At 38.9% G+C, this 25554-nt stretch overlaps 5 protein-coding genes across 8 annotated transcripts; 3 read left to right on the top strand and 2 right to left on the bottom strand.

Annotated features, from left to right (window-relative positions):
* Positions 1 to 459: 459 nt before the first annotated feature.
* On the top strand, positions 460 to 7307 carry LOC133738674 (ABC transporter C family member 14-like). 2 transcript variants are annotated; one of them, XM_062166255.1, is made up of 12 exons: positions 460 to 620; positions 1203 to 3385; positions 3492 to 3812; positions 3929 to 4015; positions 4100 to 4729; positions 4860 to 5024; positions 5207 to 5501; positions 5603 to 5817; positions 5930 to 6235; positions 6335 to 6398; positions 6480 to 6719; positions 6820 to 7307. In XM_062166255.1, exons 2-12 carry the CDS (start codon positions 1280 to 1282, stop codon positions 6918 to 6920), a joined length of 4530 nt encoding a protein of 1509 aa, XP_062022239.1. In that variant the 5' UTR covers positions 460 to 620; positions 1203 to 1279; the 3' UTR covers positions 6921 to 7307. The 2 variants fall into 2 exon arrangements, with proteins under 2 accessions (XP_062022239.1, XP_062022240.1); XM_062166256.1 differs by having other exon boundaries at positions 472 to 637.
* A 527-nt stretch (positions 7308 to 7834) lies between these two features.
* LOC133738946 (uncharacterized) lies at positions 7835 to 9478 on the top strand. The gene is made up of 3 exons (XM_062166636.1): positions 7835 to 8241; positions 9018 to 9139; positions 9230 to 9478. Exons 1-3 carry the CDS (start codon positions 7899 to 7901, stop codon positions 9344 to 9346), a joined length of 582 nt encoding a protein of 193 aa, XP_062022620.1. The 5' UTR covers positions 7835 to 7898; the 3' UTR covers positions 9347 to 9478.
* Positions 9479 to 12645: 3167 nt separating this feature from the next.
* On the bottom strand, positions 12646 to 14989 carry LOC133735463 (septin and tuftelin-interacting protein 1 homolog 1-like). Its single transcript, XM_062162866.1, has one exon. It carries the CDS (start codon positions 14836 to 14838, stop codon positions 12847 to 12849), a length of 1992 nt encoding a protein of 663 aa, XP_062018850.1. The 5' UTR covers positions 14839 to 14989; the 3' UTR covers positions 12646 to 12846.
* A 727-nt stretch (positions 14990 to 15716) lies between these two features.
* LOC133735465 (DNA-directed RNA polymerase II subunit 4-like) lies at positions 15717 to 16427 on the top strand. The gene has a single exon (XM_062162870.1). The coding sequence runs from the start codon at positions 15883 to 15885 to the stop codon at positions 16297 to 16299; it is 417 nt and encodes a 138-aa protein (XP_062018854.1). The 5' UTR covers positions 15717 to 15882; the 3' UTR covers positions 16300 to 16427.
* A 19-nt stretch (positions 16428 to 16446) lies between these two features.
* LOC133735464 (probable E3 ubiquitin-protein ligase BAH1-like 1) lies at positions 16447 to 19132 on the bottom strand. Of its 3 annotated transcripts, none has more exons than XM_062162868.1 (7): positions 18935 to 19132; positions 18385 to 18824; positions 17994 to 18238; positions 17646 to 17900; positions 17274 to 17411; positions 17108 to 17166; positions 16447 to 16985 (listed from the first exon to the last, which is right to left on the bottom strand). In XM_062162868.1, exons 2-7 carry the CDS (start codon positions 18560 to 18562, stop codon positions 16880 to 16882), a joined length of 981 nt encoding a protein of 326 aa, XP_062018852.1. In that variant the 5' UTR covers positions 18563 to 18824; positions 18935 to 19132; the 3' UTR covers positions 16447 to 16879. The 3 variants fall into 3 exon arrangements, with proteins under 3 accessions (XP_062018852.1, XP_062018853.1, XP_062018851.1); XM_062162869.1 differs by having other exon boundaries at positions 18926 to 19132; XM_062162867.1 differs by having other exon boundaries at positions 18385 to 19132.
* Positions 19133 to 25554: the final 6422 nt, after the last annotated feature.

Below are 25554 nucleotides of genomic sequence, written 5' to 3' on the forward strand. Positions count from 1 at the left end.
AGGGGGAAGAGCCAAGTTTTTACGAGAAAAGGAAACAATAATCAATAGTAATGGTGTAATGGTCAAAGTGATTCAATACAGAAGAAACAAAAAAAATGTCGTGTTCTTACTCTGTACCTCTCAATCTTGAAATGCAGACTGCATTTACAATTTCTAGAAATTCTTAGGTGGGGTTTCCCGACCACGTGTCCCTACGGCCACCCAATCAGGAGTTAAGAAATTTATCATATTTTTCGAAATTACCCCTACTTCCTAAAGTGCAATACTCAAAACACCCCCTCTTATGAGCAGTGATTGACCCTCTCCACCACGTGTTCCTACGGGTGCCCCCACGCAAGATCTTCTCTACAATTTCTCCACGTCTTGTCATCGAAAAACAAAATAATAATAATCTCTCCACGTCTCTTCGCTCAAGCCATATCATTCTGGTCCAAGAACTAGGACTACTTATATAGATAATTCTAGACACAGAGCTTGGCCACAAGACTTCGTTCTTCAATCACATAAGCACCTCTCTCTCTCTCTCTCTCTCTATGTTCTCTCTATCTGGGTTTCATTGCAGCACCAACCAGTACTCACCAAGTGGGAGGCCAAGTGCCACATAATCACCTTCAACCCCAGTAAGCTTCAACCAGAGGTTTTCTTTCAGTTTCTGCTATTAATTAATTCTTTCTGGTGCAATTTTCATCTTCCTTATTGGGTTTTATGACTTTTATCTATTGCTTCTGTCACTCTGCTGTTGTATGAATTTTTCTTTTCTTTAATCGCTCTGCAATTTCCTGCCCGTTTAGTCTCTCCCGTAATGATATATCTTATTGGGAAACAGTATTTTTGTCGGGTACTGTTCGTCTTTAGCAGCAAAGTGAATTATAAATTATTGCAGTGAATCTTTGCAAAAATTGTTTTATTAAATATGTACGGTCCTTTTCTTTGTTCTCTCTGTTTTTAATGACCTTCTTGTTTGACAAGAACGGCGGAAACTTCAAATCCACCCAATCACCGAAACTTGTTGATGGATCAATTTCCTCCTATTACAACAAAGTTCAAAAGATAAAAAAATGATTGTAACTTTTCATTTGGTCAAACGTGACTCCTCGCCAGTTTCCTTCAATGATTTTCCTGACGCTTTCCTAGTGACGTCGAAGTTTTGAATTTGGTTGTTTTCTCAACACGTGTCTCTGAATTTCCGCTTCATTTTTCAGGGATAGAAGAAGAAGAAGAAGAAGATGTTAAACTAAGCAACCACAAAAGAGTGCAGCTTCGGCCTCCTCGCAAGACGATGGCTTCTGGGTCTTGGATCACGTCCACCTCGTGTTCCTCGTCCGTGATTCAATCCCAAGACGACACCTCAGCTCCGGCCATCTTCCAATGGCTGAGATTCGTCTTCCTCTCCCCCTGTCCCCAGAGAGCTCTGTTATCCTCCATTGATCTCTTGTTCCTGCTCACCCTCATCGCCTTCTCAATCCAAAAGCTCTACTCGAGGTTCGCCTCCCCCCGCGGCGGCAGCTCGGAACTCGATAAGCCGTTGATAACAAACAGCAGAGCTCGCCGTCCCGGAACGACGCTCTGTTTCAAGCTCTCTCTGACTCTCAGCGTTTTCTTGACACTCTGTTACACCGTAGTGTGCATTTTAGCGTTTACAAGAGGAAGTCCTGACTTCCCGTGGAAGATCATAGATGGGTTGTTTTGGCTGGTTCAAGCTATAACTCATGGACTCATTACAGTACTAGTGGCACATGAAAAGAGATTTGAAGCTGTCAAGCACCCGCTTTCGCTTCGGATTTACTGGGTGGCCAATTTCGTTGCTGTTTCTCTGTTTGCAACTTCTGGAGTGATTCGTTTGGTTTACAATGAAGGAGGTTTGAGATTGGATGATGTAGTTTCCATTGTGTCTTTTCCTTTATCTGTTGTTCTTGCTGTTGTTGCGGTTAGAGGCTCCACCGGCATTAGAGTGATGAACAGAGAACAATCTAATGGAGGAGAAAACGGTGTGGAGACTAAATTGCATGAACCCCTCTTGATCAAATCCAATGTGACTGGTTTTGCTTCAGCTTCATTCATTAATAAAACCTTTTGGGTTTGGATGAATCCTCTGCTCAGTAAAGGGTACAAATCCCCTTTGAAGGTTGATGACGTTCCAACACTTGCTCCACAACACAGAGCCGAAAGAATGTCGGTGATTTTCGAATCCAACTGGCCTAAACCGGAGGAGAAGTCAGAGCATCCGGTTCGAACCACATTGCTCCGGTGCTTCTGGAAAGATATTGCTTTCACAGCTTCTCTTGCGGTGATCAGGCTGTGTGTCATGTATGTAGGGCCTGTGCTTATCCAGAGCTTTGTGGATTTCACTAATGGGAAACGAAGCTCGCCGTTTGAGGGATACTACCTTGTGTTGATTCTTCTGTGTGCCAAGTTCGTTGAGGTTTTGAGCACTCACCAATTCAACTTCAACTCACAGAAACTCGGCATGCTCATAAGATCAACTCTCATAACTTCTCTGTACAAGAAGGGCTTGAGGCTGACCTGCTCGGCGCGACAAGCTCATGGCGTTGGACAGATTGTGAATTACATGGCTGTGGATGCTCAGCAGCTCTCTGACATGATGCTGCAGCTTCATGCTATATGGATGATGCCGGTCCAGCTCATCATTGCTTTAAGCCTGCTGTACAACAACCTCGGTGCAGCTACAATCACAGCAGTGATTGGAATCATGGGTGTGATTGTGTTTGTGGTGTTTGGGACGAGAAGGAACAACAGGTTTCAGTTCAATCTGATGAAGCAAAGGGATTCGAGGATGAAGGCGACAAATGAGATGCTTAACTACATGAGGGTGATCAAGTTCCAGGCTTGGGAGGAACACTTCAACAAGAGGATTCAAACTTTTCGTGAGTCGGAGTTTAGCTGGCTGACCAAGTTCATGTACTCCATCTCGGCTAATGTTGTGCTCATGTGGTGCACTCCCATACTTATATCAACCCTCACATTTGCCACTGCCTTGTATTTGGGTGTCAAACTTGATGCTGGGACCGTGTTCACTACCACAACCATTTTCAAAATTCTGCAGGAGCCTATTAGGACATTCCCACAATCTATGATTTCAATTTCTCAAGCAATGATCTCGCTCGGAAGGTTGGACCGGTATATGAGTAGTAGGGAACTGGTGGAGGGTTCGGTTGAGAGAGAAGAAGGTTGTGATAGTAGTGTTGCTGTGGAGGTTAAGAATGGTGCATTTAGCTGGGATGATGAAAGTAATGAAGAGGTTTTGAAGAATATAAACTTGACTGTCAACAAAGGTGAGCTAACCGCAATTGTTGGGACAGTAGGATCTGGAAAGTCTTCCCTGCTGGCCTCAATCCTTGGTGAGATGCACAAATTATCCGGAAAGGTATGCATCTTTCAATAGCTCTAGAAATGTCTAAGAAGCATTCTTAGAAAAAAAATCTCAATTTAATCAAGTACTTGTTGAACTAAGAAGCATTCTTCAATGACAGGTAAAAGTTTGCGGGACAACTGCCTATGTGGCTCAAACATCATGGATTCAAAATGGGACAATTGAAGAAAACATCCTATTTGGTTTGCCAATGGACAGAGCGAGATACCAGGAAGTTATGAGGGTCTGTTGCTTGGAAAAGGACATGGAAATGATGGAGTATGGAGATCAAACTGAAATAGGAGAGCGCGGCATCAACCTAAGTGGTGGACAGAAACAAAGGATACAGCTTGCCAGGGCAGTATATCAGGACTGTGACATATATCTTCTTGATGATGTCTTCAGTGCTGTTGATGCTCATACCGGATCAGAAATATTCAAGGTAAAATTACTGGAGATATTCTTATACATTTGTTCTGAACCTGATGGTTACTAATTCTATTTGCATTGAACTGGTTCTTTGATCTCATCATTATCATGTATATGCTTCTTTTGCAGGAATGTGTACGGGGAGTACTTAAGAACAAGACCATTTTACTTGTAACCCATCAAGTTGACTTCTTGCATAATGTTGATCTTATTGTGGTAAGTAGTCAGAGCATTCTTTTGTCATATCTTTGCCTGTTAACTGCTTGAAGAACTTTAATGTGAATTTACATGTATGTATAGGTCATGAGAGAAGGAATGATAGTACAAGCAGGAAAGTACAACGATTTGTTAAGCCTCGATTTCAAAGCACTTGTAGTTGCGCACGAAAGCTCCATGGAGCTTGTAGAAATGAGCACAGCTATGCCTGGTGAAAGTACTTCTCCCAAACCACAGATATCTCGGCATTCCTCTTCAGAACATGGAGAAGCCAATGGCGAAAACAACTCTCAGCTGGTCGAACCCAAGTCCAAAGACGGAACATCTAAGCTCATCAAAGAAGAAGAGAAAGAATCAGGCAAAGTCAGCTTGCAGAATTACAAAATCTATTGCACAGAGGCTTTTGGATGGTGGGGTGTGGTGCTAGTGTTGTCTCTCTCTCTTTTGTGGCAAGGATCACTAATGGCTGGTGATTATTGGCTGGCCTATGAAACTTCAGCAAAGCGAGCATTGTCATTCGATCCTTCTGTGTTCATTACTGTCTATGCTATTATCGCAGCTGTTTCATTCTTCGTGGTATTGGTAAGAGCATTTTCTGTGACAATTGTGGGGCTTACAACAGCTCAAGTTTTCTTCAAGCAGATTCTTCACAGCATCCTTCATGCCCCCATGTCATTTTTCGATACTACACCTTCTGGAAGAATTTTGAGTAGGGTAAGAACTCACGACTATTCTCTTTTTAATCTAAATTCATGGTTTTTTTTTTTTTTTTTTTTTTTTTATCCATAGAAATCTAAATTCATGGTTTATAGTCTTGCTAATTTATGGATTTATTCCCCACCAGGCATCAACTGATCAGACGAATATCGACTTATTTCTTCCCTTCATTTTGGGCATTACCATTGCCATGTATATCACTGTGCTCGGTATCTTTATCGTCGTATGTCAAAACTCATGGCCAACAATCTTCTTACTCATACCACTTCTTTGGCTGAATATCTGGTACCGGGTATGTTCATTCATCTTATCCTCTTGTTAACATTATCAGTGTAAGAACAACGTAATGCAGATACAAGTGGATGCAAAAATGTCAAACTGGATGTCAAACCTTTTTATACTAATAAAAATATCTGTCAGTTGTGGTATGGCCTCAAATATATACTGATTACTTTTGTGCTGTTTTGATTTTAGGGTTACTATCTTGCATCATCTCGTGAATTAACTCGACTTGATTCAATCACAAAAGCGCCTGTTATCCATCATTTCTCAGAAAGCATATCTGGGGTTATGACAATCCGATCTTTCAGAAACCAGAACAAGTTTACCAAGGAAAATGTTAGGAGAGTGAATGCCAATTTGCGTATGGATTTCCACAATAACGGCTCCAATGAGTGGTTGGGATTCCGTCTAGAACTGCTTGGGAGCTTAATCCTCTGCATTTCCACTTTGTTCATGATCTTGCTGCCAAGCAGTATAGTAAAGCCAGGTACCAAAATCTTCCTGTTGTTTTTCTTGTGCCAACACTTGATAAGATTTGCCATATGAAGTACTTATTTTGACATAGCATCTTATTTCTATATGATGCAGAGAATATTGGCTTATCACTCTCCTATGGATTGTCCCTCAACGGTGTACTATTTTGGGCCATATATATGAGCTGCTTCGTCGAAAATAGGATGGTATCAGTTGAGAGGATAAAGCAGTTTTGTAACATTCCATCAGAAGCAGCATGGAAGATAGTAGATCGTGCCCCTCCTACGAATTGGCCAACTCATGGCAATGTTGAGCTGAAAGACTTGCAGGTAAAAACACATTTACTTCTTTATATCTTCTACAATAGGCAAATGAGTGGTTTGGACGAATGCATACTGGCTTTGTTCCTTTTTAATGATGTTTTAATTTTGTGGTGAGCAGGTCAGATATCGTCCGAATACTCCCTTGGTTCTCAAAGGCATTAGTCTGAGCATTCATGGGGGTGAGAAGGTCGGTGTTGTTGGTCGAACGGGGAGTGGGAAATCCACTTTAATTCAGGTGTTCTTTAGGCTGGTGGAACCTTCAGCGGGAAAAATTATCATCGATGGCATCGACATATGCACGATAGGGCTTCATGATCTCCGGTCTAGCTTTGGGATCATTCCTCAAGAACCTGTCCTTTTTGAAGGAACTGTGAGAAGCAACATTGATCCAATCGGGGTGTATTCAGATGAAGAGATTTGGAAGGTAACTTGAAAAATGCTGTATGCTTATTATTTCATCATTCACTCTTTTAGCTAATAAAATTATATGCTTATTTTGCATCAATGTTATTTTTCCTTGTAGAGCTTGGAGCGCTGCCAACTTAAAGATGTTGTTGCTGCAAAACCCAAAAAACTCGATGCTTTAGGTATGTGACTCTCACTTAACAAATGATCCTAGCACTGTTAGTATTACGTACTGAACATTTCCATTGAATTGAACTCAATAGTGGCCGATGATGGAGATAATTGGAGCGTGGGGCAAAGACAGCTTCTTTGTTTGGGACGAGTTATGTTAAAGCGCAGCAGGCTGTTGTTCATGGATGAGGCCACGGCTTCAGTTGACTCACAGACGGATGCTGCGATACAAAAGATCATCAGAGAGGACTTTGCTGCATGTACAATCATCAGCATTGCTCACAGAATACCAACAGTGATGGACTGCAATAGAGTTTTAGTAGTAGATGCAGGTGAGTTTGATAAATCAGTGTCATGCTTGGCTTTGGTTTAGAAAGAAGGTTCTAAGTTCAAATTTTCTGACTGGTTCATGTGTTTCTGTTCTTCTAACAGGAAGGGCTAAAGAGTTTGACTCACCAACACACTTGCTCGAGAGGCCATCGCTGTTTGGGGCATTGGTTCAGGAGTATGCCAACCGCTCAGCAGGAATTTAAGCAACAAGAAACTGTGCATTTCTCGGTTTCTCTATTGCCGATTCGGGTGGTTGCATTGATGCTAATCTTGGCAAATTTTCAACATCACTGCCTGCATTGCTGCTGGAAGAATAACAATATTCGTTGACATGTGAAACATAAACAAGAAGAAAGTTCAAGTCAAGCCTACCTTAGACTTGTAGCTTACTAGCCAAGTAAAATTTAGTAGCACCTACGTTAGTGTATTTTGAGTAGAATGTATTTAGATTAGAAAAACATAATCATGTCCTGGACCTTCTGTTGCCCAGAATTATAAATCAAATGCTTCTAGGTAAATGACAAGGACATCTCAGTTGTATTAGTGTCCCGAACCTGAAATTTATGGATGCAGTCTTATGTTCTACCCAACTGGTTTTTCTGTTTGTTTCTATTGTTTACATGACTTCCAAGCAATTGAAGTAACAACTTTGGCTTTTCTTGATTGTGGTGATGCTTAATGTATGAATTTTGAAAAAAGAAAAAAAAGCCTTGGCTTTTTCTTTAGATTAAAATTAAGGAAAAGAGATATAAGGAAAAATAAGAAGAAATCCAACCAAACATGAAGCATAAGAATAGTAAATACTAAATAGTAGTATTAATGACCCCATGTAACCAAAAAAAAAAAATACTAAATAGTAGTAGACACATTGCTTCTCACTATGCAATTTACAAATAAGTTTTCATTCACACGAAACATTTGATATATGAGATGTGACAAAATTCACAGATTCATACGACAAATTTCTATTGATAAATGACCACTGTTTTGTTTGTTTTTGTTTTATCAACGTAAAAAAGTTCTTGAGACTTTCACCGTAACAAACAATAAAAAAGACAAAAAAAAAAAGGGCATTAAACGCAGCGTTTCGAGGCAATAAAATCTAGGTAAGAGACGCAGGGTTTTGCAGCTACTCTAAACCCTCATCGTCAATCTGCCGCCAAACCCAGAGACTCTGAGAGATGGGAGGGTCAAGAAGAAAGTACAAGCGGTCTCGGACCAAGGTCCGGGTGGCGCTGCCGAAGCGGAAGCCCAACGTGTTCAAGCCGGCCTTCTGTCTCCCTCCCAAGCTCCGCGCCTTGATCGACCAAGCAGAACCCGCTTCTCGCCCTAAGTGGGACCCCGAGGGCAGCGTCATCCAAAACTACAAGTCGTTCGGCGTCCTCTCCAACCCTAACTTGCTCAACGTCCGCTCTCGCACCTCTCACATCGTCGAAAGCGACTCTCTCCAGGCTCCTCCCGATGGGGAGGCTGAGGCCGCCGAGCTCGACCCCAACGACGACGGTAGCGATCTCGAAGAAGACGGTTAGTTTACCTCACTGTAATTTGTTTGGAAATTACAAATTGGGAATTTGATTTTCGTTATTAAGTAGTTGAATGGTATGATCGAATGATATGATCCATAGTTTGATGATAGCGAATGTTGAATAGTTGTAATTGAAGTTCGAATTGGTTTATTTTAGGAGAAAGATTTCTGCTTGACGGATTGTGGAGTTTGAATTTGGCTTATATTATAGACCCTTATTTCTTACTGTTCTTTCTCTTGGAAAAGAGATGGGAGAAGTGATCCTAACAGTTAATTATTGGCTATTCATCAATGTCGAAAAGTATTAACAAAAATTAAAATGCAGCGACTGTAATATGAATTTTTTGCATGAAAGCTAGATTCTTCTGTAAAATTGCCTTCTTTTTAGTTTCTGATCCATTTCTGTATGTAAGTTCATGTTGAAAACTCGGTTACTTAATTGGGTGGATAGGCGTTTTCTATAAGCTCAAAACTGTTGCTATGGTGAGTACGTCTTTAATTTAGGATATATATTGAGTGGTAAACTTCTATTAGGTCATCCATTGGTGCCGACATTGACTGATGTATGAAGAATCTTAGCATATAAGAATGTGTTGGCTGTTCTGGATTCTAAGAACCAAAATTTTCTGCATTCTGCCCTTATAGACTGCTGCATTTGTTTGAGAAGGGTTTACCAGTACTCTGAAGTCTCTGCTCATGTTGTGGAACTTGGCCTTTTCTATTCCTCTCTTCCCAAGTTGTGAAACTGATGATTGGTATTTGTGACTGGATGCAGATTTGAAAACTACTCTAGGAAAGAAACGGAGAGATGGGAGACCTGCTTCGTTACTACCGTTAACCACCATCCAACGTGTTCATGTCAGTCGGCTTATTGAGAAATATGGAGATGACTATCAGGTGGGATTGGGATACAAGATTTCAAATTGTTTGAAGTTCAAGTTGTGAAATAGCTTTTCTTATCCTTTACTTTGACTTGTGCATTTGCAGAGGATGTTCATGGATACAAAACTAAATGCAATGCAGCATTCTGTTGCGACTTTGGAGAAGTTATGCAGAAGGTATCACATGTATAAAGATAAAAATCCCTTGATATTGACCCGTTGAGAGAGGTTCTGTTTTGTACGATGATGTTGGTAGTCATTCAAAACCAAGAGAATTTATCCTTTTCAGTATTTTGTATGATACTTATAAGAAAGACTAATCATTTGATTATATGAAACTTTGGTTCATTATTGATGTCTTCCTTGCTTATTTGGAGTTGGAACAGAATATGATAGCTCACTGATGTTTTCCTCGACTTTCTTTGGAGTTATATATAATAGTCTTGTTGAAAATTCTAGGGAAATTTTATACGGGGAATGCAATTATGCAGGTTACCCTTATATGTGCTGTATCCGTAGGCAGGGCAGGATTATGGTCTTTTCTGCAATGTTATTGCAGAAATATGAGAATAGTTTTATTTGGACCTATTCTTATTCCGGATGGAAGTGGAATGATCCTAATGCAAGTTGGTGTATAATGATGCATAGATGTAGTTTAATAATAATGTATTTAGTTTGTTGATGACTGTAAACCAAGGCACTGGATCTGCATTTCCAACGGTGTGGAGCTTTGCTTAGCTTCACATATTTTTCAGAACAGAAGTTTTATAAATGGATTAAAGGCCTGTTAGATAGAAATTATCTACTGACCACAAAAATTTGTTCTCTAAGATTGTTTTAAACTCTAAAACAAACACCGCTATATATGAATTAACAAAGAGTCACTACCTTAAAAAATGGAAATGAACGTTTAAAAAAAAAAAAAATGGAAATGAAATACCAAAAAGTTCATCAAATTATTGTCATAAAAAGTTGGGAATTGATAATGAAGCAGAGTTTATTTGTGTGTGTGTGTGTGTCTATATATATATATATATATATATATATATATATATATATTTTGTTACATAGGGGCTAAGAGGCCAAAGAACAAACAAAACTAACAAGTAAGATCATTCTGCCATAACTGAACAGCAGGGGAAAATGCATATTGTAGAAGGTGTTCACCTTACAATGAGTCGCGATGTTTTGTTCATGATAACCATGAATTGTGATTTCTTTAGCTAGCCGCTTATCCATTGAGTCTCAATTGATCGATGTCAACACATCAGAAATTAGTTTTGACTAGTTTTATATCTCAAATTTATTTAGTTATGTATTAGGGTAGGCTCTACTAAGGACTTTAAAATGAAGACTCAATGAGGACTTTCGAATCAACACTTTGAGATGTGATATCAATTTTAGTTGAAATATTAATTCTACAACACATATGTCATCCAACCGATGATTTAAAAGTCCTTACGAAGTGCTCATTTAAGGTCCTCATGAGAGCCTCACCCTTATGTACTATTAGTTTTTAGTAGTTTTATGTATAAGAAAACATAAAAATGGTGAATATTGGAGTCTTAAATCATATTAGGATCTTCTTGGGACTATCTCATTATAGAGAATAATCATTTATATAGTAGTGTATGTACCCCTTCAATTGGTAAGATATCTTTTTAGTTGTACCATTTAACTTTGGTCGTACTACTTCACTTTAGCAAACCCAAAATATACAAACGCAAATCATACCTTTTGATTTGTTTATCAAAATTAATATTTTGAAAATTTATGAACATGTTCTTTGCAGTATTGCTAGTGAGATCTTTATCTATTGAACACCTAATGGTTTTAAGAGATTGGGAGACAATTTAACTAGTTTTCTCCAACATCTTAAATTCATGTAATTATAGTTCTCAAAAACTCATGGTCGCTGGCTTCACTCTCTAAAGAGACAATAACAGTATCGTAGTATATATCTGGCCCTCATGTGAGGAGACTGAAGTGAAATCATCTATTGTGTATGACTCTTATAATTGGACTGAAGTGAAATCATATATGTGGAATGCACTGGCATATGGGAAGATATGAATTCATGGCTTCATGGTAGTGAATAATGATCCAATATCTATTTTGTTGGTTGGTCACTTCGCAGGTACGTACGTGTGTATCAAAACCAATTGCAATACTCGTTTCTTTCTGTTGCAACAAATTTATAGAGAATAAGCAAAAGGTATTACTTTCTAAGAAAGACTGGAATAATGATTTTTCCTTGAGTTTCTTTAGACGTATGAATTGTTGTTGGCAATTTTGAAAGAAAATTTTAAATCAGATAGATCGAATACAAGTCGGATAGTTAATTAGTGGTGTGCATTGTACGAAAAGCATTAGTCATACATCAATTAAGTTGGGATATGTGCCTGAATTGTAGCACTGTGTGAAATTTTTTAAGATATTCACTAACCACCTGAAGGGGCATTGATGCCCCCTGCTCCTAGACTGTACTGCATAGCAGTCACAACCTACCTCAACTCTGTGAGCTTACTCGCACTTCATTCAAATAAAGATTGTGTTGCCTTCATTAATTCTGTCAAATGCTGCACCCAAGCTAGATATCTGTTTGATCATTTCAAACAGGAACAGCTTCACCCCTTCTAGTTCATTGAGGAACTCTTCATCTGAACTTGGCTTTGTCCGCTCGACTATCCTCTTTAAAAAAAAGCACTTCAAAATCTTCTCATTGGACGCACATGGTAGCTTGAAACAGATAACTTCTAAAAAGCCCAGGTATCTTGGCCATTGCAAAATAGTATTCCGTGAGAAGTGTAGCCAATTAGATGTCAAACTGCTATGCGCTCCTTTTGAAGTGGCCTTCGTCCATTAGATCTTATACATTCATAATGGGGGGAAAGCCTTCATTAGTTATCCTCAAATATCTTAAATTCATGTCAATTTTTTATATATATTTATAATTTATATATATTTATAATAATGGTAATATCAGAACTCCATTTAACAAAATGCTCAGAAAGCTACGTCGTTTGCTTAGCTTCGTTCTAAGAAAACCTATTAACAGCCATATGCTTTCCGGTTCTACTTATATGTACGGTTCTCATGCAAATAAGTTGAAGCAAAGTCATATCTATTTTATGTGTATTGGCTTATGACTTGTGCCCCTCTAAGTGCTCTGCTTATAGGAGGGTAAATAATATGAATGTTCATGTACTATGTAGGGTTATTATTGTTAAAAGCAAACCTACATGAGTGCATGCAATTTTATAAATAATCCGTTTGAGGCGAAAATTTGAGCCAGATAGTCAATTTTCCATCCACTAGCAGCAAGTTAGTTTGAACAGAGGATTGAAGCTGCTCATCAGGGACTGCAAAAGGAAGAAGCTTCAATAGAGGGCCAAACTCAAGCTTCCTGATACTTTGAAGTAGGCCAGTATGATTTTGACACATGATTCGAGTAGTATGTGTAGGCAGGTCAATCAATAGTGGGTTCAAGAATCTGATTTCACATGTTATGAACAGATCAAGAAACCAAATAATGTAAACAGTTAATCAATTCTCATGTATTTGCCAGAGGCAGGGCACAATCACTCCAAAATCATTTGAAATTACGAAAGCATTATCATATTATGTAGGTTTTACACCACCATGTTAAACGAGCAGCTCTTAATCTATGCTGGTGTCGACAAAAACTGAGTTCCTCCTATTCCAAGTGTTTAGAGGCCTCGTTCAGAAACTCATCGTCTCCTTGTTCTTGTGTAACTCAAGTAACCTCTCAAGGGACACAAGAGACCACGTCGCTTCTGTTTGGGCATATATCTTCTCCTTTAGAAAGTCCACCATTATGCTTATGTTACCAAAGCCGTATACCTGGTGACCATCAAACATTCGCCCAGGTTTAGGCCTAAATAGCAAGCCATGTTCCTGCGCCTCAGCTTCAATAACATCTTTCAGGGTCATTCGATGACTAATGTCATCCACGTCAGTTGTGCTGCCCAATTTCGCATTGGCTAGAAAAGCTGCTGCTCTCTTCTTTGCCTCAAATTGCACTTGATCAATCTTACCATTCTCTTTCAAATTCATCTCATGATCAATGCCATCCATGTTGGTTTGGCCGCCGAAGTTTGCTTGGGCTGCTGGTACTGCTTTCCCCTGCCTTTTTTCAACTACCCTAAAATTCTCTTTCAAATCAGCTTGAGCAGCCTCCATATCCTCAACAGCCCGGTTCATCATACTAAGACCACGCTCAAGCTGACAACGAATACTTTCATTCGCATGAAACTCTTTGGGGATAAGTTCCTTCCAACCCCTATACCAATCCGCAACATCTTCAAAGTTGGGATTGGCTTTCAACCAGAAATGCAAACCCTTTATCCAATTCGGGAAGAAGCCCTTGACCATCACATTGACCATCAGATGCATAGGAATAGCAGAAGCCCACCTCATGAACCAATTAAACTGATCAAGCTTCTGATTTAAAGGGTTCACTTCAAAATCTTCTAGTAGCACAAGCTCCAACTTGGGAACTACATATCTACGCATAAGCAGTTCCCAAGTGGTAGAATCAAACACCGCTTTCCACGGTGACACTATGGTATAACCAGACCCATCTCTCGGGTGCCATGAGCTAAGAAAATCACACAACATCAACCTCATTGTTCCAAACAACTCCTCCAGCTCCAATTGATACTTGTCTCCCAATTCAAACAGTAACGGTAGCCATGGATGCACCCACAAATGAATAGGAACAGTTCCCAAGTTTGGTTCCCACAACTGTATAGCAACCTTCAATTCAGGCAAGACCACCATATCCAATATGTCATGAACAACAGAAGTGGGCAGTAGCTCCTTCCAAGACTCCAAAAACATGAGCATTGGTTCGGGGTCCTCAGCCTGCCAACTATTGAGGCCAGACATCCTCACCTCAGATAACACAGCCTCTTTAACCAATTGGGTATAATAACATTCCTCTCTCTCCCCCTCTCCATGAAGCAAACCCTTCCAGGTGGACACAATGTCGAAACCATGCCATGGATTCTGCAGAGGATCCCAACCCTGAAACATCTTGTTAAACAGAGGCTTTGCAAATGAAAACACAATTCGAGACAAGTTAATTAACTTACAATGGTCAGTGCAACCCCTCCGAATGTCACCAAACTCCTTGGCCAGCGCTTCCAGTGTCAATTCTCCCATGGAATTTGCTTCTTTCAGTCGGTTCAAAACAGCACTGATCTCATTGTTCAAATTGGGCATCGGAACATCATCACCATCTTCCTCCTGCGCATTCAAATTCTCCGAATTTTCGACGGCCTCAACATTCTGTTCCTCTTCCATCTTCTGGGCCAAGAACTCTGCCAAACAGAAATCCTTCTGCTGCTTGTTAATTACGTTCTTCTTCCAAGTTGGCATGGTGGTGGTGGTGGTGGGCGGAGGAACATCAGCCTCCGATTCTTCTTGCAAATTGGGCAGCTTGGTTTTGGTGTCGTTGAAGCCCATGCCCAAATTCTTTGGCCTCAATTTGGGTTGAATGGGGTTGAGCATTCCCTGTTCGTCCTTGCCAAGACCGCCTCCTTTGTAGCCCATGTTCTTCAGCATCTTCATCCCGATTCCAGCAGTGAGACCAAGGCCATCGCCATTGTTGAAATTGAATGCCTTGGTGAGGTCATCGACGTTGCCGTCTTGTCTCCTGCGTTTTCTGGAGCCGCGGTAGTCTTGTTCCATTATGATCAGCCAAAGGTATATTTTTCAGGATTTAGGGATTGCTATGGATTTGGGGATTAGGGTTCTGTCCCAACTGGGAAGGTTCTGGTCTTTTTTTTTTGGTCTGAGGGAAGGTTCTGGTCGAGAACGGGAAGAAACAACGAAAATCTTATTTAGAGTCGGTTATCAAAGGTCGGTTTACTTTTATTTCTAAGTTTGAATTTTCTTTTGTCAATGCTCGTAATTGGTATTATGCCAAAAATTCATTTATTTGGTGTAACAAATAAGATGTATAAATGCGACTGACACACAACCAATTTTAATATGAAAAGAAAATTATTTCAAAAGCATTAATAAGCAGAGACAGATTTACGGTATGTTTAAGTAATAGTTTTTTTTAACCACTACGGATGGTTGAGTTGATAAGAGTCTCCTCAAATCTCGCCAACGCTGATTAGAGTTAAATTGCAATCTATTTTTGGTAACCAGAGAGGGGCTGATGTGTTCCCTCCGGTACTCCATAGACTAATGTACTTATAAATATTTAAAGAATCGTGTGATCTCAATCAAAAGGGGAAGAAAAAAAAGTAATAAGTTTTTCTTTCCCCCTTTAAAGGCTTTAAATAGAGGTGCATTTATTTTTATTTTAACTTTTTATGGGCCATTATTGCCGAAGAACATATTATAGGTAAATGTCTCTTTTTATTTTCAATGTTGGAGACTTTTGCCAACAAACAAGTCTTCGGTAATGGTTTTAGTTTTATTTATGGTTCATTACTAAACCTTTTATTTTTTATTTATTCTAAATGATGCAGGACTTAAATGGAAAATACAAGCAAAGAAGCCACGTGGCCCATCTATGATCAACAGAAATCACTTGTGTCTATTCTTTTTCAGTTTTCTTCTCTTCGATCTTAGTTCTTCCGTGTCTCACAAGGAGTAGGTTTCCTAGTTGTTTTATAATACTTGGGGCATATTCAGGTTTCCTTTCTTGTACTCTTATATATAAACATACAATAGAACATGGATCGATGTCTAACCACAAATTGAAATTTATCAGCAAACATGGAGGAAGAAAACGCTGCCGAGCTCAAAATCGGGGATGAGTTCTTAAAGGCGAAGTGTCTAATGAACTGCGAAGTTTCTTTGATTCTTGAACACAGGTTGGCGCAGCTTCAACAGATGTCTGATGATCCCAAAAACAACCAAGTTTCTCAAGTATTTGACAAGTCGCTGCAGTATGTGAAGCGCTTTAGCCGTTACAAGAATCCTGATGCTGTTAAACAAGTGCGAGAAACCCTTGGTAATTATCAATTGACTGAGTTTGAGCTCTGTGTTCTTGGCAATCTCTGCACTGAAACAGTTGACGAAGCTATTGCTATGGTGCCAACTCTGAAGGCCAAAGGTCGACGGATGCATGATGATGATGATGCAATTCAAAACATGTTAAGAGACCTGGCTTTTATCAAGAAATTTTCTTGATTACTGAAGAAATTTGAGTAGTGGCCAATGCTTCTGGGTGGTTTTGTATTTTTGTATTTTTTTTTTTTCCGACCAAAAAAATTACAAAAAAGATCTGAGAGCGATCTTAAACTATCGTCAATTTGTAATCTTTTTTTCGAAATCCTATTAAAAATTAAAGAACTCAGAGGGGATTAAGAATTTATTGTAAGCATTTTGCTCAATGTTGTTACAGTACACATAGAACAAATTCATATGCTAAATATAATTAACTCTAGAATTACACAGTACAATTACACAATCAAAAGGGCGCTGAAATTAAAGGACTACTGAGGATGACTATGACAACTTCAGAACCTGCGATTCTTGCAAGTCGGGACAAGAAGCTAGCTTCTTTTGTTGCCATTACTCGACAGAAAAAAGTACAGATGTTGAGTAATGCAAATGGGAATAACCTTGAGCACCTCAAAAACAATTGAGATAAAAGAAAATCAATAAGACTACAGGGGAAGAAGTAAGCAGAACAACATCCAAAAACAAGAAGTTAGCGGATTTTCACAAGCTAAGCCTAGCTCTAAAATGAATTAACTAGTTAATCACATCAAACGCCCATGAATGCCCGGCACTGTGATTCCCAGTGCTGCTTTGCTAGCCGAACCCTCTCCACCTTTTCTGTCTGAATCCGCTGCTCCCAGTATTCGCGGCAGCTGTTTAATTTTCAACAGAACAAGGATGAGACTCTTGCATTAGGCAATTAGGCATAGGCTGGAACTGCAATGCCATTGATCATATTTATGCAGAGTGTTGCATATAATGGACACAAACATACCTTCTGCTGAGTAAAATGCTAAGCTCTTCTAGGTGTACAGAACCTTGGTAAACTTTTGCCTGAAATGGAAAACACAATCACATTACAGACCAATATGTGATTTCAATTTGAGGCAGTAAATTTTCCAAGAATTACATAATGGAAAATGAGTGTATCCATTACTGACCTCTCGGCATAAAGGGCATTTTTCTTTAGGCTCAGCAGCCTTTAACCCATCGACAATGTTCACTGATGCAGCCGAGCAAGCACATAGGTAGCAGAATATATGACCGCAAGTGAGAGCAACTGGATCAAAAACTGTGTCCTGCAAATTGACCGCATTAATTACTAAGACTTTTCAACAGAGCACAAATCTAACAATGCGTTCCGAGATACTCGACCAAATGTCTCAAAGAGATTGCAAAAGGGGCAAACAAACGACAAAAGCCACCTTCATACTCACCAAGCATATAGAACAAGTCAAGTCCAGAAAAATATGCAGTCAAGAATGCATGATATGCGAGACATTCTTAAAACAAATGAAACCTTGGATACTCACCAGGCATATAGAACATGTCAAGTCAATATCAACTTTGACAGAATCAAAGAGCTCACAGGTGAGAGACGGCTTCTCATCATTCATTGTAAGAGAGCATCCCTCAAACAACGCCGGTCTCTTCCCCGACTTGATCTTCGATTGCCTTAAATTGATGTGGAAAGCCATAAGCTCACAAAGCCAAGGACTTTGAAGAATTCCAATGTGCATACTTTGCGCTTGTGACTTAAAGGCCTGCCCTTGCTTTGAGTAATGAATCTGTTACCAAAAAGTCAATCAAAAACATCAAGCATAACACAACAAAACAAACCATGACACATTCATCAAAACTTGGATTTAAAATCTCTATACCTTGTCATATTTCTTGAGTATTTTTCGAATCGCAATGGCGTTAATGAGAGCATAAGTGACAAGGTCCTTGCCTTCTTGGATTAAGGCAACATGGTTTCCTCGAGGCTTGCCTTTGAACACAAGCATGTACTTGCGAAACCCAGAAGCCAAATGGTACTCGAGCAATTTCTGTGCCTTCTGGTTAAAAAAGCCTACCACTGCAGACATTTCATTGAGCAGAGAAGGGAAAAACGACCCATCACACACTGCACAACACAAAATTTTCAAATCAAATCACCATAAAATTTCATAACCATGAAATCAAACAGACCCAACAAGACCTTTAATATCAGAAATGGATCAAAGTTTAGAACTTCAATATCAGAAAACAGAGTTTATATTAGATTTGGACCTGGGCAATGGTCAGGGCATGTTCTGGGATCATGTACGGCATGATTATTAATGTCATTTCCGGACTGAAAATCTCTGCGGCATTTCTTCAAGATCTTCTTAAGCTTCTTGAAGCCAACCCCAGGTAGCTTCTTCCCTTGGCCTTGCATGTACTCCTGGTATTTCTTGCAGAACTTCATTTTCTGATCATCAATATCTCCTTCAATTCCCTCTCTTTTTTGTTGAAAATCTCACACGGAATTCAAACTTTGCTGAAAAAGCTGAGATGGGTTTGTAATTCAGGGAGATTCAGAAGAAAAAAAAAAAACCGTAAACGTAGAACTCAACGATTCTAACAAGAAATGATATATCACTGATTTTGAGATGAGCTTTCTGAAACTCTCTGGTTTTGTCTGTGTTCCCTCTAAAGCTTAATGGGATGTAACGGTTTCTGCCACGCATCTGAATGAAGATGTATATAAAGGACAAATCAGATTCTGAATACTTAATTCCCAAAAAATAAAAGTCGAGTTATTAAGATTTTCTCGGAAAGTTAAACCAACTTGAGATACCAATTTGACTCGGGCCAGATTTTGCGATCTCATTCTTTGCTTTTTGGGAAAAAATATCCGAGTTGGATTCACATTTCCTAATGAAGATGATTGTTCCAAATCAAGATTGTACGTGGGTGGATGCGAGTATGCGACCCTTCTTCACCATTCGTTTGTTTCACTATATCTGAAGGTTTTTATGAAACCTATTTTGTTGCAAGAGTTCTATATTTTTGAAGTTGATTTTGTAATCTACTATACTTATGTAAACTTTATTAAGAAATTTTGAAAGGAAAAAGAGGATAAGCATCACATGTTGTTTGTGTGTAATATTCAGTCTGCAAGTCAACTGTGAGAAACCAGGATCATGTGAATTTGCTACCAATGGGAAATTGATTGGAGTCACATCCAACCAGCTCAACTACATGTTCGGTTGGCATATAATATTTACCCTAATCATAAAAACTCAAACCTGTTTGAAGTTTGTTCCAATTTCAATCCTAATGCGACCAAAGTCGACATATTAGTCCAACCGTGTTAACATTTACGCATTAAGCAAATAGTATGAATCTATTATCTATGATGGTTTTAGAATTTAGCATGATCATTGCTGAAGGCCAAAGTCAAATAGAAAGGCAAAATAGAATTTGAATGGAAGTTGGTATCGATATTCTTGCAATGCTTATCCATATCGAATAATATATCCAATTTCATCTCTCTGAACCAGTTCACCCAGCTTGATCCGATTAACCAATTTTTATTTTATCTCGAAACTGTTCTATGTAAAGATTAAAAAGAGATTCATGTATTTTTTATGAAATGCTCATTTCGGAATATATTGAATTGTGCTCTCCGTATGAATACGCTCTCCAAAAAAAGTATAAGATCAGGAGTTTGATTACATACACAATACTCTCAACACGTGTACTCCAACGTTATCAGGATCGTTGAGTTTGCCAATGACCCACAATCCGGAACGCATGACCCATAACGCGGTGCATACGCGAACCGGACTGTATAATTCAATGACCCGAAAGCCTCAAAATAAGAATAATGTTAAACCTGATGCTTTATCTTCTGCGATCATAAAAATCAATTTGCTTGAGATTTTATGATACTAATCTAAATCAATTAATTACTTTTTTTTGTTCAAATCCCTATAATCTCAACCCAACTGATAGAAATTGGTCATATACTCATAGAGACATAGCGTCATAAAGAATCTGATTACTAACTCCATATACGGAGAAAATAAGGAAGTACTTTATTTTCATTAATTTGAAAATTTTTACTTCATTTACATAATTGACTAATATCTAAATTTTAATTTTTAAAATTAAAAAATATATATCTTATATAATTATTAAGGGACTGGTTAAATTTTTGAACTAGCGTATATGTCCTCACATAATATAAATATTAATAAACAAATTATTTCTATATGAGGATAAGATAGTCAATAGACTATATCATATTTGAAAATTTTGTAATACCTCCCATGAAAAAAGGAGAAGCTTCCCCAAAATCATGAGATAAATTGCTGTAACTTTTTTAATTTAAAAAAAAAATCAATTGATAATTTAATATGTGCGGAACACATGTTAAAGGACGTAATTAGAATATATCCTACCTAAATAACTAACGTACTATGTATCCGTACCGCATTTGAATGACCCGCGATCTAAATAACACTGATTGGATCCGAATACGTACACATGCATACAATGATTACAATCCATATTAATAAATGGGGAAAATTTCACAAACAGTACACCAAGTAAATGCTACTAATAATTCTTATACATAAAGTTCCAAACCAAACATTTCGGTACACGAAATATGAAACTCGACCCACTATCAGTACACGACGTCAATTTTTGACACCAAAATGTCCATTTTGCCCTCAGTTCTTTTTTTTTTTAATAATTTTTTTTTTGTTATTTTTTTTTCCTTCGTTTTTTCTGTTATTTTTTTTTCCTTCGTTTTTATCTCTTTCTTCTTCCTTCTTCCGGGCTCACTCCCTCGCTTCCAACGCCGCCCTTGCCCTCCAATTGGTGAGATTTATGGTCCTACAACTTATATTTGTAACTCAACCAATATTTAGTCATGTGAAAAGAAAGAAAGAGATAAAAACGAAGGAAAAAAAAAATGAAGGAAGGAAAAAAAATAACAGAAAAAAAAATTTATTAAAAAAAAAAAAGAACTGAGGGCATAATGGACATTTTGATGTCAAAAATTGACGTCATGTACTAATAGTGGGTCGAGTTTCAGATTTCGTGTACCGAAATGTTTGGTTTGGAACTTTATGTATAAAAATTATTAGTGGCATTTACTTGGTGTACTGTTTGCGAAATTTTCCCTAATAAATGTGACCAGCCTACCATCGCACCTTTCGTTATGTTTCACCGTCGAAGCATTATATAATAGTAGCAGATTTCTTCACCGGACAGATAAGACTCATAAGAGCGTCCAAGAACGAAAGCCAGCTAGCTAGTTCGCCCCGCGACGTCATCTGTGGATTAAAGCTGGTGGCTGACGCCTTCTTTTGCTTTTGTGGTGGGTCAGATGACGGCGGATCATCATCATCATCTTGAGATAGAGGAGAGAGGCCAAAAATAGAAAAGGTTCTCTGGCGGTCTGGAAGCGATCCCACACCAACATTGCTTGTCGTCTACGACAGCACCGCAACAATGGCTGCCTTCCATCTCCGCCGTTAATTGTATGATGATGATGTTAAAAGCGAAAGTCGATCAAGATTTAATTAACAATATACGCGTGGTTTTGCGTATAGATCACCCCAAGTACAGATTTGTCTGACCAACCCTTTTAAAATCCCTAGACCACAACTTTCTTTATCATTTATCAAAGCACTTGGGCTATCGCAATCTGACCTGAATTATATTTATGTCTTTCCTACACGTCCATCATACTCTTAAACCGTTAATGCACAATAAAATTACGGGTGCGTCTGGGCTACGCCGGGCGTATGCTACGCCAAAGTGGGGTCAGATGCGTGGGTCATTTCTGTCCACAAGTTTTGAAGGAGAAGGGCAATGATGTAATTTTATAGATAACGACTGTTATCAGTAAAAAATACGTTGGAAAGCATCAGCTTTCTTTACCGGGGCATGTTGCTGCCAAGTTTCGAATTCCAAGGCTGTTTTTCCATGGAACCAATTTCTTCCCATCTGATTACCAATTGTAGCCCAGATATTTTCCTGCAAATCGAATCTGAAACCAAGTAGAAATGGAGACGGAAGAGAGCGGCTTAAAAGCATTGATGCTCCGAAGCTTGTTTGATTGATCTGCTCGGGCGCCTCTTTCATTTGGAGCAAACCTATTATTGATTTTTGTCATTTTGTTTAATTGCTGAGTTGAAATTCCTCTCATGAGCAGTGAACATGCAAGAACAGAATGATTCATTAATATGGTTGCAGACTTGCAGGTGATCTTTGAGAGTATACAAGTCCTCATATTTGACAGTCCTCTTGAAATACAAGTCCTGGCTGAAGACAGAAGACCTCAGCATAAATTTATCAGCTTCCTTCAGTTCTATCACCATAAAAGATGCTTTTAACTCCTCACCATAAATTTAACAGATTCCTCCAGTTTATCAGCCTGAACCATAACAGATCAAGATAATTGGAAACACTTCCCTATCACCATTCTCAGGCTCAACAACCGATCGACACATAGTTCCAACCATTTTTAAATATAAACTAGGGTCGGAATTCAACCAAGGGCAGCCAAGATAGCCGCCGTGAAAAGGAATTTCGGCGGTGGCCGAAACCGCTCCAAATACCCATTCTGCCAAACTTAACCAAATTTGAAAATCAATTATTGAAAGACGTAGAGCACGACGAGATGATCGTTTTTCATACCTAATACAGCATCGATTTCCGCCGGAATTTGCCAAACATTCGCCGGAAAAATTCGAAGATTTTGAACTCCGAATCTTCTCCTCCAGTCGACGGTTGGTTGAACCGGTGTCAAGGTTTTCTTTGCACCGTCAATCTTGAACCATTTGACACCAGCAAGACCCTTGGAAGTTGCCGGAAGTGGGAAAAACTTCCGGGTCGGATTGTGTTCTTCGTGGTTCTGAGAAGCGCGTCTGAGTTCTTCGAAGAGGTACCAAGGATCACGTGCGAGGGAGGTCGCCACAGTTAAATCTTTTTTACCTGTTACACGTCGTCTGTTGTCTGGCCGATTGGAATTGACAATTCTACCCTTCTGTTAACGTCCGTTTCAGGCGTACGCTACGCCCAGCGTAGCCCAGAATTGAGCTAAAATTACAGGTGAAAACGTTAAACCGACTAGCATAAGTTAATTGCGTAAAACTAGGTCAAATATATTAATATTATTTATGGGGCAGCTTAATCTATTGACCAAACCAGCCCCATTCTTAAGAGTACAAATTAAGCCAAACAGATTAGCTTCAGAATTAACTTTGTGACTTAATGTACAAAATGCTTCTTTACACCAAACCAAAAGGCCAAAACTGGGAATGATAACATGCCCTTCGAGATCTAATAATATATAGAAATCTATATAATATTTAGTTTGTCACTATATTTTCAAGCTGAATCTGTTCATATAGGAACATGATGCATGCATTGCATAATGGTATATATTAGTGCTTCCCTTCCATGATCGATTTCTCTGTTTAGACACTTCACAATTATAGCTCCACAACTCATATTTATCTTATTCAAGTATATGCACCTCAAATTTGCATAATGGGTGGTTATGAATCGAATTTCAAACGCATATAGTTTATATTGGGAATTTCTTCTCACTTTACAAAAGCATTTACGAGTGGAATGGTCACTAGGTGTTGTCGAGCACTCACTTGCGTAGAGTTTGGTTCTTGTGAGTTACCAAAGCACGGTGCATTTTGCAAAAGGAGATTCTTCTTTTTATAGGTAGATATTTATTTCTTCAAAGAACAATGTGCACGTAGTTGACTAGAAAGATGCATATATAACTAGAAAGATACAATATCATAAGGGACAAGGAAGCAGGCCTATTAGTTAATGTATTGACCATGTTTTTGGTTTGCGTAATTAAGCTTAACCAGCTAGCTCGATCCATAAGTTTGATTAATTAGACCATTTCGATCCATCAGTGGTGTGACCTGCTTGTTTATTTCATATATGCTAGAGGATTTTCTTTCTTTCTTTCTTTATGTACATGGATTGATGTATCGACTCTGATTTAGTCAATTAACCAAATGCACATTTGACCATGAATATGTATATAGTACAGTGTACACATCTCACAATCACATCAAGTAACCAAATTGAGGAGCCATTGCCAATGAGCCCAAGAAGGAAAGAAGCAGATGGCCCATACAAGAAATGTTGGCCTTTGTAGAAATTAAACCAAGTAGGTATTGGTGTATTTGAATCTGCCTATTACCATCTTGGCTTGGGCCAGAATTCTCGAATGATCCCGAGCTAACACAACCTCATGTTGTTAACTTTCACACAAACCCAAACAGAAAAGGAAAAGAATAATTATATTGCAATGTACTTTCATATTAGTGACATGATTTTTTTTTCATTTTTTTTTCAATAAAGTCTAAAACGACCATTTACTTAATTCAGAATGGCTATTACATATCCTTTTTCTGCCATCAATAAACATGCAAGAAATTGTGATGGTACCACGATGATAAATAGGGATAGATAACTCATTAAATATCTAGTGCTCACTTAATAAAAACGAGTATATAAACAATGATAGCAAATAAACAAAGTAACTAAAGTCATTGGTGCTCATTGAAACTAGCTCCCTTAAAGAGTAGGGAGTTGTTAGGGAAAAAAAAAACTATAATTAGTTAAAAGAACAAGACCCAAAGGATAGCCAAGCCGTAGGTCGAATAGCAAGGCCCAGCTTCATCCCATTCTCCACAGCCTGTGAAAGACACGTACACTGACTGCCGCCACGACCCTCCACAGACCCTCACCACACCGACTCGCCCCAAACTGCCATCCCGCTTCAGGAAAGACCACAGTCGCACGTCACTCCCAAGAGGACAAACAAGAACGTCTTCTCAATGGTGCTCACACAACCGTCCTCGTTTGGAATCGAACCTAGGCTGCCGCCTCACCCTCCTTAAAACGATACACACAAATGCAGTCATAGGCCTGCCTCGACCCAAACAAAACTTAACCATCTCTATCAAAACCTCAAACCAAGCCATTCCAGAGGTCAAAAGGACCATAGTCCAATCATAACCGTCCGACAACATCACAACATCAATGAGGCAACATCGGAGCGCCACCGGACGAGAAGGAAATTGTAGAAGACAGCTCGGTCTTCGAGTGCGTGAGGCGTGTCGTCAGAAGGTTTTGAGATTAATACACCTCTATTAAGATAGAACCTTCTTATAATAATTATTAGTGACATGACTTGATATATATTTTTTTTTGACTTTGTCAAGAGAAACCCAAAAAAAAAAAAACTATCAAGTCATGTTAAAATACCTCATAATTGTTGACAATCAGTTTACTAGTTTAAAAATGGCACCATCTCCGTTGATTTCCCATTTTGAATATTAGTTCCGTGCAAGAATGGTGTATGGCCAGGGGCGGAACTAGTAAATTAAGGGTCTGCAGGGGTTCAGACCCCCCCCCCCC

This window comes from Rosa rugosa, chromosome 3 (assembly GCF_958449725.1).
Source record: "Rosa rugosa chromosome 3, drRosRugo1.1, whole genome shotgun sequence".
Classification (NCBI taxonomy): Eukaryota; Viridiplantae; Streptophyta; class Magnoliopsida; order Rosales; family Rosaceae; genus Rosa; species Rosa rugosa.